The following is a 16,965-nucleotide window of genomic DNA, read 5'->3' as shown; positions in this document are numbered from 1 at the left end:
TCTCAGATTCACATAAAAGAGTTCTAACAAAGTGATCCGTGAAAATCTGTGATGAATTCACACAACAAAGCAGTTTCTCAGAAAGCTTCTTTTAGGTTTTTATCTGACGATATTTCCTCTGTCACCATATGCTTCAATGCACTCCCAAATATCCTAATGCAGTTTCCATGAAAACAGTGTTAGCAGACTTCTGTATGAAAAGAACAGTGTAACCCTATGAGATGAATTCACACATCCAAAACAGTTTCTCAGAAAGTTCCTTTTAGTTTTTATCTGAGGATATTTCCTTTTTCACCATAGGCTTCAATGCACTCCCAAACATCCCTTGGCAGATTGCACAAAAACAGTGTTAGCAGACTGCTCAATGAAAAGAACAGTGTAACTCTGTGAGATGAATTCATGTATCACAAAGCAATTTCTCAGAAAGCTTCCTTCTAGTTTTTATCTGAGGATATTTCCTTTTTCACTCTAGGACTCAAAGTGCTCCAAAATATCCCTTGGCAGATTTCACGAAAACAGTGTTAGCAAACTGCTCCATGGAAAGAACAGTGTATTTCTGTGAGATGAATTCACACATCACGAAAAACGTTCTCAGAAATCTTCTTTCCAGTTTTTATCTGAAGATATTTCCTTGTCACTCTAGGCTTCAATGTGATTCAAAATATCCCTTCTCAGATTCACAAAAAATAGTACTAACAAAGTGATCTGAGAAAAGAACCATGTAAATCTGTGAGGTGAATTCACACATCCAAAGTAGTTTCTCAGAAAACTTCTTTTCGGTTTTTATCTGAGGATATTTCTTTTGTCACCAGAAGCTGCATTGCATTGAGAAATATCCCATTGCAGATTCCAAGAAAACAGTGTTAGCGAACTGCTCCATGAAAAGAACAGTGTAAATCTGTGAGATGCATTCTCACATCACAATGCAGTTTCTCAGAAAACTTCTTTCTAGTTTTTATGTGAGGATATTTCCTTTTTCACCATAGACCTCAATGTGCTCCCAAGTATCAGGTTGCAGGTTCCACAAGAACAGTGTTAGCAAATTGCTTCATGAAGAAAAAGTGTTACTCTGTGAGATGAATTCACACGTCAGACAGCAGATTCTCAGAAACCTTCTTTCTAGTTTTTCTCTGAGAATATTTCCTTTGTCACCATACATTTCAATTCCCTGGAAATATCCTTTTACGAATTCCAAGATAACAGTGTTATCAGGCTGTACAATGAAAAGAACAGTGTAACTCTGTGGCATGTATTCACACATTGCAAAACAGTTTCTCAGAAGGCTTGTTTTCGGTTTTTATCTGAGCATATTTCCTTTGTCACCATAGGCTTCAATGCACTCCCAAACACCCTATTACGTTATCCATGAAAACAGTGTTAGCAAACTGCTCCATGTAAAGAACACTGTAACTATGTGAGATGTATTCACACATCACAAAGCAGTTTCTCAGAACGTTTCTTTTTTGTTTTTATCTGAGGATATTTCCTTGTCACCTTAGGCTTCAATTGGATCCAAAATATTCCTTCACAGGTTCCCCAAAAAACAGTGCTAACAAACTGCTCCACGAAAGAAAAATGTAACTCTGTGAGATGAATTCACACATCAGAAAGCAGATTCTCAGAAGCCTTGTTTCTAGCTTTTCTCTGAGGATATTTCCTCTGTCACCGTAAGCTTCAACACGCTGTGAAATGTCCCTTTACGGAATCCAGGAAAACAGTGTTAGCAGACTGCTCAGTGAAAAGAATAGTGTAACTCCATGAGATGTATTCACACATCACAAAGCAGTTTCTCAGAAAGCTTCTTTCAAGTTTCTATCTGAGGATATTTCCCTTTTCACCATCGGCCTCATCGCCCTGTAGAATATCACATTGCAGATTCCACTAAAATAGTGTTAGCAAACTGCTCAATGGAAGAGAAGTGTAACTCTGAGATGAACTTACACATCACAAAGCAGTTTCTCCAAAGTCTTCTCTTCAGTTTTTATCCGAGGATATTTCCTTTTTCACCATAGCACTCAATGCACTCACAGTATCCCATTGCAGATGAAACAAAAACATTGTTAGTAAACTGTTCCATGAAAGATTGGTTTAACTTTGTGAGATGAATTCACACAGCACAAAGCAGTTTCTCGGAAAGCTTCTTTCCTGTTTTTAATCCGAGGATATTTCTATTTAAACACAGGCCTCAAGGCACTCCCATATATCTCATTGCAGATTCCACGAAAACATGTTAGCAAACTTCTCTATGAAAACCACTGTGCAACTCTTTGTGATAAATTCACACTTCACAAAAGTGTTTCTTAGAAAGCTTCTTTCTAGTTTTTATCTGAGGATATTTCCTTTGTCACCATAGGCTTCGTATTCCATAAGAATACGTGAAGAACATCCCTTCACGTATTCCATAAGAACAGTGCTGGCAAACTGCTCCATGAAAGAGTGGTGTAACTCTGTGAGATGAATTCACGCAGCACAAAGCACTTTCTCAGAAGGCTGCTTCTAGTTTGCATCTGAGGATATTTCCTTTTTCAACATAGTCCTCAATGCCCTCCTGAATATCAACTGTAGATTCCACAAAAACAGTGTTACTAAACTGCTGAATAGAAGGGTGGTGTAACTCTGTGAGATGAATTTATGCCTCACAAAACAGTTTCTCTGAAGGCTTCTCTCCAGTTTTTGTCTGAGGATATTTCCTTTCTCCCCATAGCACTCAAAGTGCTCCCAATATCCCATTGCAGATTCCACAACAACAGTGTTAGGAAACTGTTCCATGAAAGGAAAGGTGTAACTCTGAGAGATGAATTCACACAGCACAAAACAGTTTCCCAGAAAGCTCCCTTATAGCTTTATCTGATTATATTGCCTTAGTCACCATAGGCTTCAAAGTGATCCAAAATAACCCCTTCTCAGATTCCACAAAAAAAGTGCTAGCAAACTGCTCCATGAAAAAGTGATGTAACTCTGTGAGATGAATTTACACCTCTCAAAACAGTTTCTCTGAAGGTTTCTCTCCAGTTTTTTCTGAGGATATTTCCTTTTTCACCATAGCACTCAATGCACTCACAATATCCCATTGCAGATTCCGTGACAACAGTGTTAGGAAACTGCTCCATGAAAAGAAAGGTGTAACTCTGAGAGATGAATTCACACAGCACAAATCACTTTCTCAGAAAGCTCCCTTCTAGCTTTATCTGATAATAGTGGCTTTGTCATCATAGACTTCAAAGTGATCCAAAATATCCCTTCTCAGATTCCACAAAAACAGTGCTAGCAAACTGCTCCATGAAAGAGTGATGTAAGTCTGTGAGATGAATTCACACTCACAAAGCAGTTTCTCAAAAAGCTTCTTTCTACTTCTCATCAGATGATATTTCCATTTTCACCATACTCCTCTATGCTCTCCAGAATATGCCACTGCAGATTCTATGAAATCAGTGTTAGCAAACTGCTCAGTGAAAGAGTGGTGTTACTTTGTGAGAAGAATTCACACATCACAAAACAGTTTCTCAGAAAGCTTGTTTCTAGTTTTTATCTGAGGATATTTCCTTTGTCACCAAAGGCTGCAAGCCATCCAAAATATCCCTTCTCAGATCCCACAAAAACAGTGCTGGCAATCTGCTCCATGAAAGAGTAGTGTAACTCTGGGAGATGAATTCACACATCACAAAGCAGTTTCTCAGAAAGTTTCTTTCTGGTTTTTATCTGAGGATATTTCCTTTTTTCACCATGAGCTTCAATGCAATCCAAGGTATCCCTTCTCAGATTCCACAGAAGCAGTGCTAACAAACTCCTCCAGTAAAAGAATGGTGTAACTCTGTGAGATGAATTGACACATCAGAAAGCCATATCTCAGAAAGCTTTGTGACATACTTCTAGTTTTTATCTGAGGATATTTGAGGATATCCTCAGAAACATATTTCTAGTTTTTATCTGAGGATATTTTCTTTGTCACCATTTGCTTCAAAGGGATCAAAAATATCCTTTCTCAGATTCCACAAGAAGTGCTAGCACACAGCTCCATGAAACAGTGGTGTAACTCTGTGAGATGAATTCACACAGCACAAAGCAGTTTCTCTGAAGGCTTCTCTCCAATTTTATATGAGGATATTTCATTTTTCACTATACTCCTCAATGCCCTCCCGAATATCCCACTGTAGATTCTGTGACAACCGTGTTAGCAAACTGCTCAATAAAGGAGTCGTGTAACTCTGTGAGATGAATTTACACCTCACAAAACAGTTTCTCTGAAGTCTTCTCTCCAGTTTTTATCTGAGGATATTTCCTTTCTCACCATAGCACTCAATGTGCTCGCAATATCCCATTGCAGATTAAACAAAAACAGTGTTAGTAAACTGTTCCATGAAAGATTGGTTTAACTTTGTGAATGGGGCAATGTTGGAACATATTCAAGAAGATATTTTATCCAGGTAGACTCTACCGCTGCGGACAGCGCACAGCTGCAGTCCATTAGGGGAAAGAGCGGGCCGCTGCAGACCCGAACGACTCTGTCTGACGGCTTTGGGGAGAGCCGTGGATCTCCTAACGCGGAGGTTGAGATCTGAGAACGGACAGACTGCCTGCTCAGGTGGGTCCCTGACCCCTGAGTAGCCTAGCTGGGAGACATCCCCCACTAGAGGCAGTCTGATACCCCACACCTCACAGGGTGGCGTCACCCCTGAGAGGAAACTTCCAAAGAAAGAATCAGACAGGTACACTCGCTGTTCAGCAATATTCTATCTTCAGCAACCTCTGCTGCTGATACCCAGGCAAACAGGGTCTGGAGTGGACCTCAAGCAATCTCTAAGAGACCAACAGACAGTCCTTCTGACTGTCAGATGGAAAACTATCAAACAGGAAGGACACCTATACCAAAACCCCATCAGTACGTCACCATCATCAAAGTCCAGAGACAGATAAAACCACAAAGATGGGGAAGAAGCAGGGCAGAAAAGCTGGAAATTCAAAAAATAAGAGCGCATCTCCCCCTGCAAAGGAGCGCAGCCCATCGCCAGCAACGGATCAAAGCTGGTCAGAGAATGACTTTGATGAGATGAGAGAAGAAGGCTTCAGTCCATCAAACCTCTCAGAGCTAAAGGAGGAATTACGTACCCAGCACAAAGAAACTAAAAATCTTGAAAAAAAAGTGGAAAAATTGACAGCTAGACTAATTAATGCAGAGAAGATCATAAACGAAATGACAGAGATGAAAACCATGACACGAGAAATACGTGACAAATGCACAAGCTTCGGTAACCGACTCGATCAACTGGAGGAAAGAGTATCAGCGATTGAGGATCAAATGAATGAAACGAAGCGAGAAGAGAAACCAAAAGAAAAAAGAAGAAAAAGAAATGAACAAAGCCTGCAAGAAGTATGGGATTATGTAAAAAGACCAAATCTACGTCTGATTGGGGTGCCTGAAGGTGAGGGGGAAAATGGAACCAAGTTGGAAAACACTCTTCAGGATATCATCCAGGAGAACTTCCCCAACCTAGTAGGGCAGGCCAACATTCAAATTCAGGAAATACAGAGAACGCCACAAAGATACTCCTCCAGAAGAGCAACTCCAAGACACATAATTGCCAGATTCACCAAAGTTGAAATGAAGGAAAAAATCTTAAGGGCAGCCAGAGAGAAAGGTCGGGTTACCCACAAAGGGAAGCCCATCAGAATAACAGCAGACCTCTCGGCAGAAACTCTCCAAGCCAGAAGAGAGTGGGGGCCAATATTCAACGTTCTTAAAGAAAAGAATTTTCAACCGAGAATTTCATATCCAGCCAAACTAAGCTTCATCAGTGAAGGAGAAATAAAATCCTTTACAGATAAGCAAGTGCTTAGAGATTTTGTCACCACCAGGCCTGCCTTACAAGAGACCCTGAAGGAAGCCCTAAACATGGAAAGGAACAACCGGTACCAGCCATTGCAAAAACATGCCAAAATGTAAAGACCATCGAGGCTAGGAAGAAACTGCATCAACTAATGAGCAAAATAACCAGTTAATATCATAATGACAGGATCAAGTTCACACATAACAATATTAACCTTAAATGTCAATGGACTAAATGCTCCAATTAAAAGACACAGACTGGCAAACTGGATCAAGAGTCAAGACCCATCAGTCTGCTGTATTCAGGAGACCCATCTCACATGCAGAGACATACATAGGCTCAAAATAAAGGGATGGAGGAAGATCTACCAAGCAAATGGAGAACAAAAAAAAGCAGGGGTTGCAATCCTAGTCTCTGATAAAACAGACTTTAAACCATCAAAGATCAAAAGAGACAAAGAAGGCCATTACATAATGGTAAAGGGATCAATTCAACAGGAAGAGCTAACTCTCCTAAATATATGCACCCAATACAGGAGCACCCAGATTCATAAAGCAAGTCCTTAGAGACCTACAAAGAGACTTAGACTCCCATACAATAATAATGGGAGACCTCAACACTCCACTGTCAACATTAGACAGATCAACGAGACAGAAAGTTAACAAGGATATCCAGGAATTGAACTCATCTCTGCACCAAGCGGACCTAATAGACATCTATAGAACTCTCCACCCCAAATCAACAGAATATACATTCTTCTCAGCACCACATCGCACTTATTCCAAAATTGACCACATACTTGGAAGTAAAGCACTCCTCAGCAAATGTACAAGAACAGAAATTATAACAAACTGTCTCTCAGACCACAGTGCAATCAAACTAGAACTCAGGACTAAGAAACTCAATCAAAACCGCTCAACTACATGGAAACTGAATAACCTGCTCCTGAATGACTACTGGGTACATAACGAAATGAAAGCAGAAATAAAGATGTTCTTTGAAACCAATGAGAACAAAGATACAACATACCAGAATCTCTGGGACACATTTAAAGCAGTGTGTAGAGGGAAATTTATAGCACTAAATGCCCACAAGAGAAAGCAGGAGAGATCTAAAATTGACACTCTAACATCACAATTAAAAGAACTAGAGAGGCAAGAGCAAACACATTCAAAAGCTAGCAGAAGGCAAGAAATAACTAAGATCAGAGCAGAACTGAAGGAGATAGAGACACAAAAAACCCTCCAAAAAATCAATGAATCCAGGAGTTGGTTTTTTGAAAAGATAAACAAAATTGACAGACCGCTAGCTAGACTAATAAAGAAGAAAAGAGAGAAGAATCAAATAGACGCAATAAAAAATGATAAAGGGGATATCACCACCGACCCCACAGAAATACAAACAACCATCAGAGAATACTATAAATGCCTCTACGCAAATCAACTAGAAAATCTAGAAGAAATGGATAATTTCCTGGACACTTACACTCTCCCAAGACTAAACCAGGAAGAAGTTGAATCCCTGAATAGACCAATAGCAGGCTCTGAAATTGAGGCAACAATTAATAGCCTACCCACCAAAAAAGTCCAGGACCAGATGGATTCACAGCTGAATTCTACCAGAGGTACAAGGAGGAGCTGGTACCATTCCTTCTGAAACTATTCCAATCAATAGAAAAAGAGGGAATCCTCCCTAACTCATTTTATGAGGCCAACATCATCCTGATACCAAAGCCTGGCAGAGACACAACAAAAAAAGAGAATTTTAGACCAATATCCCTGATGAACATCGATGCAAAAATCCTCAATAAAATACTGGCAAACCGGATTCAGCAGCACATCAAAAAGCTTATCCACCATGATCAAGTGGGCTTCATCCCTGGGATGCAAGGCTGGTTCAACATTCGCAAATCAATAAACGTAATCCAGCATATAAACAGAACCAAAGACAAGAACCACATAATTATCTCAATAGATGCAGAAAAGGCTTTTGACAAAATTCAACAGCCCTTATGCTAAAAACGCTCAATAAATTGGTATTAATGGAACGTACCTCAAAATAATAAGAGCTATTTATGACAACCCACAGCTAATATCATACTGAATGGGCAAAAACTGGAAAAATTCCCTTTGAAAACTGGCACAAGACAGGGATGCCCTCTCTCACCACTCCTATTCAACATAGTGTTGGAAGTTCTGGCTAGGGCAATCAGGCAAGAGAAAGAAATCAAGGGTATCCAGTTAGGAAAAGAAGAAGTCAAATTGTCCCTGTTTGCAGATGACATGATTGTATATTTAGAAAACCCCATCGTCTCAGCCCAAAATCTCCTTAAGCTGATAAGCAACTTCAGCAAAGTCTCAGGATACAAAATTAATGTGCAAAAATCACAAGCATTCTTATACACCAGTAACAGACAAGCAGAGAGCCAAATCAGGAATGAACTTCCATTCACAATTGCTTCAAAGAGAATCAAATACCTAGGAATCCAGCTTACAAGGGATGTAAAGGACCTCTTCAAGGAGAACTACAAACCACTGCTCAGTGAAATCAAAGAGGACACAAACAAATGGAAGAACATACCATGCTCATGGATAGGAAGAATCAATATCGTGAAAATGGCCATACTGCCCAAGGTGATTTATAGATTCAATGCCATCCCCATCAAGCTACCAATGACTTTCTTCACAGAATTGGAAAAAACTGCTTTAAAGTTCATATGGAACCAAAAAAGAGCCCGCATTGCCAAGACAATCCTAAGTCAAAAGGACAAAGCTGGAGGCGTCACGCTACCTGACTTCAAACTATACTACAAGGCTACAGTAACCAAAACAGCATGGTACTGGTACCACAACAGAGATATAGACCAATGGAACAGAACAGAGTCCTCAGAAATAATACCACACATCTACAGCCATCTGATCTTTGACAAACCTGAGAGAAACAAGAAATGGGGAAAGGATTCCCTATTTAATAAATGGTGCTGGGAAAATTGGCTAGCCATAAGTAGAAAGCTGAAACTGGATCCTTTCCTTACCCCTTATACGAAAATTAATTCAAGATGGATTAGAGACTTAAATGTTAGACCTAATACCATAAAAACCCTAGAAGAAAATCTAGGTAGTACCATTCAGGACATAGGCATGGGCAAGGACTTCATGTCTAAAACACCAAAAGCAACGGCAGCAAAAGCAAAAATTGACACATGGGATCTAATTAAACTAAAGAGCTTTTGCACAGCTAAAGAAACTACCATCAGAGTGAACAGGCAACCTACAGAATGGGAAAAAATTTTTGCAACCTACTCATCTGACAAAGGGCTAATATCCAGAATCTACAAAGAACTCAAAGAAATATACAAGAAAAAAACAAACAACCCCATCAAAAAGTGGGGAAAGGATATGAACAGACATTTCTCAAAAGAAGACATCCATACAGCCAACAGACACATGAAAAAATGCTCATCATCACTCGCCATCAGAGAAATGCAAATCAAAACTACAATGAGATACCATCTCACACCAGTTAGAATGGCAATCATTAAGAAGTCAGGAAACAACAGGTGTTGGAGAGGATGTGGAGAAATAGGAACACTTTTACACTGTTGGTGGGATTGTAAACTAGTTCAACCATTATGGAAAACAGTATGGCGATTCCTCAAGGATCTAGAACTAGATGTACCATATGACCCAGCCATCCCACTACTGGGTATATACCCAAGGATTATAAATTACTCTACTACAAAGACACATGCACACGTATGTTTATTGCGGCACTATTCACAATAGCAAAGACTTGGAATCAACCCAAATGTCCATCTGTGACAGACTGGATTAAGAAAATGTGGCACATATACACCATGGAATACTATGCAGCCATAAAAAAGGATGAGTTTGCATCCTTTGTAGGGACATGGATGCAGCTGGAAACCATCATTCTTAGCAAACTATCACAAGAAGAGAAAACCAAACACCGCATGTTCTCACTCATAGGTGGGAACTGAACAATGAGATCACTTGGACTCGGGAAGCGGAACATCACACACTGGGGCCTATCATGGGGAGGGGGGAGGAGGGAGGGATTGCATTGGGGAGTTATACATGATATAAAAGTCATGCACATGTACCCTAGAACTTAAAGTATAATAAAAAATATATATATATTAAAAAAAAAAAAAAAAAAGATATTTTATCCAATTGAACTTTATTTTCAGTTACACTGAATCGTCTCTTCCCAAAGTGCTGGTGGGTAAAATAAAGTTAGAGATAAACAGCTCTAGTATTCTCACACTTACTCTCCCGTAATGGTCTATGGGCCAGGCTGGTTTCCATATTCTGTAAAATATCCTGTGATGCATAAAGGGTTCCCAAGGAGAAGGATTGTTTGATAGGGTGATCAAGGTTTATGAAAAATGGCAATGTCTCCAAATATTCAATACCAGTAGAATATAATTAGCTCTAGCATTGATGTCTTTTTTAATTAAAATATGTAATTCAAGACAAAAGCTATTGAAACTTTAAATGATTTTGAGCCTTAAAAAATGAGATTATGGGACCTGAGTCACTAACAGATAGCTGTAACCTAGGAAGTTCTAGTATTTGTTGCCCTGACTATAAATTAGCCTTTTTCCATTACCTACATTGTATTTTAGAATATTGTAAAAGACTAAGGAATGCCAGAGAAGACCCTTTCCCTCTTTACTTTTGATCTTTGTCATTGATTAACTTCCTTCTTCCTCATGTTACACAAAGACCTCATGACTATTACATTGTCAAAGATAAAATGCTAAAAATACTCATTTAAATTGGAAAAAGAAAACAAGCTGTAACTAATTAATTTGCTGTAACTCATAAATCAACTTTGTATGGGGAAATTTTTAATTCTGCTAAATTTCTTTGTTTTCTGCCTAGTAAATAAAACCTTAACATTTCAACTTTGGAGGATTGACCTCATTTCTTTGGATTCTGTGTTTCCCAGATGGCCATCTTTAGCTTTGCATTTGAATAAACACACACCAGATTCTCATCCTATCTATCATTTCAGGTTGACATTTCTGTTGTCACCATTTTCTCAATTATATTTGTCTTTTGGGTCTTTTTTCTTCAGCATGTCAACACCCTTCTGGTCCCATCTTGTTTGACTTCATGAAAGAAAACTACTATCCAGAGAAGGGATCTCAGGACAGTGACTCCACTCAGCCATGTTTAAGTATGGTGGTCCAGTTTGATTATGAACCATTTCTGGGCCAGCATTATGGTGCACTCCCATCTACACTGCAGAAACTATTATGCTTATATTAAAATTTTCTGACTCCCATCAATATATTTAACCAGAAAGTTGCACTATACATGTCACAGGTCCTTTCACATTACTGAGAGAAGAAAAAACTTTTTCTTTATTTTGCATGTTTATATATTATACAGCTATTGATGTTCTGGATGCTGATCTGTGCTTACCACTCAGTACTGTGGACCACAGCGATGAAGATTGTGCTGATTTCAGCTAATCTTTAACACTATACTACTTGTACCTGCACTCAATTTCTGTGATCTCCCTCTTCTCATTACCAACACCAACCCCAGGCTATGTGTTCTATCTCCCATTTTACTTGATCTCCACTTGGGACCCATGATGAAGCCTCTTACATATAAATAAAATATTTCCTACTTAAATATCCTGAAAGAGTTAAGAATTTGTAGTCAAAATGATTTATCTGAGTGATCTTCCTTCACTTGTTACATGAAGATGATGCTAAAGATGGGTATATTTTATGCATACAAATACCTGCTTTCCTTAGACCTCAGTTTTTTTATTTGTAAGACAAAGGGAATAGATCAAGTTTCAATGTATTTCCACATTTAAAACTCTGTATTCTCAAAAAATTTTAGGTACATGAAGCAGCAGCTGCAAAAGTCAAATTATAACCCATGCACACAGACCTAAAGAAAATACACAAAATACTATAAGATTCAGAAATTGTGCTTAGCCAGTGTTAAGACCAAGAACTCTCCAGATTCACAGATATTGAATAAGTGATGTTGCTTTTCTTGTCTACTCGGCTATATCCACCCCCATTTCCTAAAATTGTTATCTGTGTACTTTTGAATATTTTGTATATTGTCATCCGAACTACACAGTAGTTCTAAATTATAGAACATGAGGGAGACTTCTGATTTTGAAGCATGAGTACACTGATAAGTCACAAATTTCAGTTCAGTGCCTCTTTTATCTATTTTAATGCAAACCACATTCTCCAGTCACATCTGGAGTTTGAAAATACGACTAAATATTGGAGAACTACAGGATTAATAAATTATAATGAGATTATTTTGAGGTTGATATCAAGTCTGGCCCTGTGCTTATCATACCATGAGCCTAATTGTTTTTCTAAGTTTTATAAAGTCTTACAAGTTTCATACATTTCATCTGAAGGGAAATTGTCAGATAGAATTCAGAATTAGAATTAGACATGCGACACATACAAAAAGTCAAATCTGAGATGACTTTGTTTCAAGTGAGAAAACATGTCTCTGTAATATCCACATTGTAGTCTCTCACATCCCTAAATTCACAAAGACTTACTTTATTAGAGAATGAATGTAAAAGAAGTGTATTAGTCAGGGTTCTCTAGAGGGACTGAACTAGTAGGAAATATATATGTGTGTGTACACATACACACACACACACACACACACAAAGGGGAGTTTATTAAGCATTAACTCACATGATCACAAAGTCCCACAATAGGCTATCTGCAAGCTGAAGAGCAACGAGAGCTGCTCCGCGTCCCAAAACTGAGGAACTTGGAGTCTGATGTTTGAGGACAGGAAGCATCCAGCACTGGAGAGGGATGTAGGTTGGGAGGCTAGGCCCATCTAGTCTTCTCACATTTTTCTGCCTGCTTTATATTCTGTCTGCATTGGCAGCTGATTAGATGCTTCCCACCCAGATTGAAGGTGGGTCTGCCTTTCCCAGCCCACTGACTCAAATGTTAATCTCTTTTGACAACACCCTCACAGACACAACCAGGATCAATATTTTGTATCCTTCAATCAAATCAAGTTGACATTCAGTATTAACCATCACAAAAAGAGACAGAGCAGGAATGTGAAAGAAGAAAAGGAGCAAACATGGTAGTAACAGCAAGACTGAGAGCATTGAAATAAACATGGGAGTCAAAGATTTTGGAGAAGACAGAATTTTGGATTCTGTAAAGAATAGAAAAATATGTAACAGACACTACTGCTGGATTACAGCTTATTTTGTTCATCTATAAAATGAGATTTATTTGATCTGTGTCCTTCAGGATCTAAATTTACCTAGAGAGAAGACATGGAAAAAATGGAGCTATCTATCACCCTTGTTTACAAGCAGTTTTACTCCAAGGCCACCTCAACCTTCAGCATAGTTTCCATCTCCATTAATTAGCCTTTGTCCAGGTACCTGGAGAGAAGTTGGGGAAACAGGCAGCAAAGTTTAAGTTTGCATTATTTGTTAACACTAAAGCACTTCCAGTCAAAATGAAAAAATCTGACACACATGACCAACAGTTACAGAAGATTAAAAAGGAAGCTCAGATGATCATAATTTGGGTGGTATATAGATGTATTTATTCAAACTTTATTGCATAATTATTCTTTCTGTACAAATATTTTCACAACTCGCTCTCGGATCTGCTTGGTCCTGACTCCATAAATGACAGTGTTAAGGGCAGGTGGGACAACCACATACAGGTTAGCCAAAGGAATATGGGTATAGCGGGGAATGTTTTGGCCAAAACGATGTGTCATAAAAGAAAAAAGTACTGATATGTAAAAGCACAGCATAACACAGACATGAGAACCACAGGTATAGAAGGTCTTTAGTCGGGCATCTTGAGAGGGAAGGCGAAAAACAGCTCCAAGGATAAGCACATAGGAAGAAGAAATTAGGATCACATCCACAAAAATATAAGAAATCACCATGAGCCCACAGATTGTGTTGATCTTGATGGGTCCACAGGCCAACCGGGCCAGACCCATGGGCTCACAGTATGTGTGAGGTATGATGTTATGCCCACAGAATGGCAGACGCAGAATGAGAAACACAAATGGGGTTACAAGAACTAAATTTCTTCCAACAACCACAGAAGCTAGGATACTGATGGTTTTATTAGTGAGGATCATGGTGTATTGGAGAGGGTTGTAGATGGCAACAAAGCGGTCATAAGCCATGACCACCAACAGAACAGTCTCCATGCCTGTAAACATGTGAATAGAGAACATCTGAAGAAGGCAGCTCCCAAAGCTGATCTCTTGGACGTTGAACCAGAAGATTCCTAGCATTTTGGGGGTAGTGGATGTGGACAGACCCAGATCAATCATAGACAACATGGCTAGGAGGTAGAACATGGGCTGATGTAGACTGTGTTCGGTTTTGATCACAAAGAGAATGGTCATATTCCCCACAATGGCAATCAGGTATACAATACAGAATGGGAAAGCAATCCACATATGTAAAGTATCCAGTACTGGTATTACTAGCAGGAGAAAGAAGCGGGCATAGAAGTGGGTGTCATTGATAGAAGGCATTCTCCTAGCAAGTGTCACTGAATTCCTAAGTAAGAAGGATCTCAATTTCTTTAAGGTCCTCCCTTGTCAAGTTCCTGAAGCAACAGAAAAACTCTTATCAGTGTGCTAGAGGTAATGGTATAGGTGGTTAATTTACAAACACTTGAGATTCACTTCTTTCCAGAGGGTAATAGAGGAAGCCTCTCAACACAGATTATTGTTCTGAGATCCATCATAGGCAATATTGCTCATGGCTTTATGTTTTGTAATCTTTGAGGTATTTGAAAGAACTGGAAAAACTTCATAATGCAATGCATATTTATATTAAGGCATTCCCTTCCATTACTTCCCTAAGTAACCCTTCTTTACTTTTTGGGAAATCACCATCCCGTGTGTTCTTCAAAGTGTGGTCTTGAGATCTTTGGAGTTTTCTAAGTACCTTTCCAAAAGCTCACAAGCTCAAAACTATTTTTATGATAGAAAATTTTTAGCCATTCTCACTCTCATTCTCTCATAAGTACATAGTGAAATTTTCCAGAGGTTGTATGAGATGTTACCATAATAGATTAAATGAAATTGTAAATGATTTATGAGATTTCAGCTCTATTATCTTAACTTAGACAATAAAAATATTTGCAAAGGAAAATGATGCCATTCTTACAACTAATTTTTTGAAAAATAGTGATTTTAACAAAAAGTGTCAAATATGTTTTTGTAAAATAGTTTGTTAATATTATTTTAACATTAAACATTTAAATTTTGCTCTAATGTCTAATAATATAAATATTATGGATATAATTCAGGGAAACTAAAACTCTTTGAGTATCTTAATAATTTCTAGAAGTGACAGATTCCTAGTACAAAGGAGAAGTACTACTGTCTGCCACTTTCTATGTTTTGTTATAATATAAGCGTAAGGATCTTATACAGTGACATCACATTAAGTGTAGTTAATCAGTCTCTGTTAGAACTTTCCTGGTTTTAACTCAGCTAAACTGATCAGTGCATTTCTGTTATGGATTAATTGCTAGTTTTGATGCTTCTCAATCTTCATGAACAATCTGGTTTCTCCAAGATCCTGTCATTCTGATTCCCTGATATCCTTCCATTAAAATGCCTTGCATGTATCTGCCAAATTATGTTTATCTTCCTTGCAATCTATAACATCGATCAGTAATATTAAAAAAAAATCCCATGTCCCAAAATTGTGTCTAGCTTCAGGTGTAAACAGATAAATATTTAGCATATTTTAATATTGAAATCAAAATGTTTTTAAGGACTTTTCATTGCTTCCTTGACAATAAAAAGGAAAATTTCCTTATTTTAACTTTGTGTCCCTAAAGACACTGTACAACTCTGTAGCAACGAATGTAACCTGGATTGTATAATATTTCTGCATGTACTGGCCTTATTTCTATGAAGAAAATAGCTGCAACTAAGAGTTGAGAACCAGGGGTAATCATTGTAATATGCTCAAAACTGCCACATGAATGTTGGTTTCCAGTTGTTCACTATTCAATTGAATCAGAGTTGGGGTTTATAATAAGTGTGCTTTTGTTTGTGTGTGAGTGTGTGTGACAGAGAGAGAGAGAAAGAGAGAGAGAAGTTTGGAGAGATAGGAGTAGAGAGAGAAATCATGTTTTATTATGTATGTGGCTGCATACACCAGATGTCCTATAACTTTGCCAGGTAGCTATTTTACAGCAGAGGCACACAGGCAAAGGGGTTAATAATTCCTCATTCTATATGAGAAGAACAAGAGCATCTCTTTGTCCCCAAGGAACTGAGAGAAAATTGAAAAAAGAACATAATGTTTGCCAGTATTGAGGAAAAGATGCCAGGCTGAAAAATCAGAGGGCTGTGGTTTTTGTGATCTCACCTGGAAGAGTCTGAGGAAATAGCTAGGATGATGTGTTGTGAGATTTACAATCCAGAGTCAGCCCAATCTTAAGGGTGGTTGTGTCTTAACATGATACTTTGCCAACTGAGAAAAACATTCCCAGGGAGGTGGCAAAGGAGACGCTTCTCTGACAGTACAATTCAAAGCTGCCACCACATCCACCCTCTCACAGTTTTAGCTGAATTCTTGCCTTCTTTCTATCATAACTTTATGCCACAGTAGCAGATAATGTATGGCCAATAACCTCAAGATCATTTTTTGAAGGCAAATTATTAAATTTATTCTTCTCTAGATGTGCACATTGACAAAGATCCCCACTGGAGTCCATCTGAAAGGACAAATTCATAATAATTAGCAATTTCTCTCTTATTGTGCTCACCAAAGTTCACATTTTGAACTTGAGTTTTTTTTTACATTGTTGTTTTTTTTTTTTTTTTTTTCTGACTGTAGTAGAATAGAGATCTTCTGTGGACCTTAAAACTATTCAGACATGGCTTGAAAACCTGCTAAACCATTTACTTGCTTAAGACCCTTGGACAGATACTGTAACCAGATAGATTAGTTTTTTTCTCCTGTAAAAATGATATGATAAATTATAACTAATGTGGTTTATTTTAATGATAAATAAGACCAATGTTTGTATAGATGCTAGTGCATAGTGTATCCTCAACAAATTATATTTACTTATTTTATT

At 38.2% G+C, this 16,965-nt stretch overlaps 1 protein-coding gene across 1 annotated transcript; it reads right to left on the bottom strand.

Annotated features, from left to right (window-relative positions):
- Positions 1–13,390: 13,390 nt before the first annotated feature.
- Positions 13,391–14,408, bottom strand: LOC117081663 (olfactory receptor 52E4). Its single transcript, XM_033207870.1, has one exon. The coding sequence runs from the start codon at positions 14,390–14,392 to the stop codon at positions 13,454–13,456; it is 939 nt and encodes a 312-aa protein (XP_033063761.1). The 5' UTR covers positions 14,393–14,408; the 3' UTR covers positions 13,391–13,453.
- Positions 14,409–16,965: the final 2,557 nt, after the last annotated feature.

This window comes from Trachypithecus francoisi, unplaced genomic scaffold (genome assembly GCF_009764315.1).
Source record: "Trachypithecus francoisi isolate TF-2019V2 unplaced genomic scaffold, Tfra_2.0 Lachesis_group8, whole genome shotgun sequence".
NCBI lineage: Eukaryota > Metazoa > Chordata > Mammalia > Primates > Cercopithecidae > Trachypithecus > Trachypithecus francoisi.
Note: the sequence above shows the minus strand (reverse complement) of the source record. Positions and strands in the feature narration are given on the sequence as shown.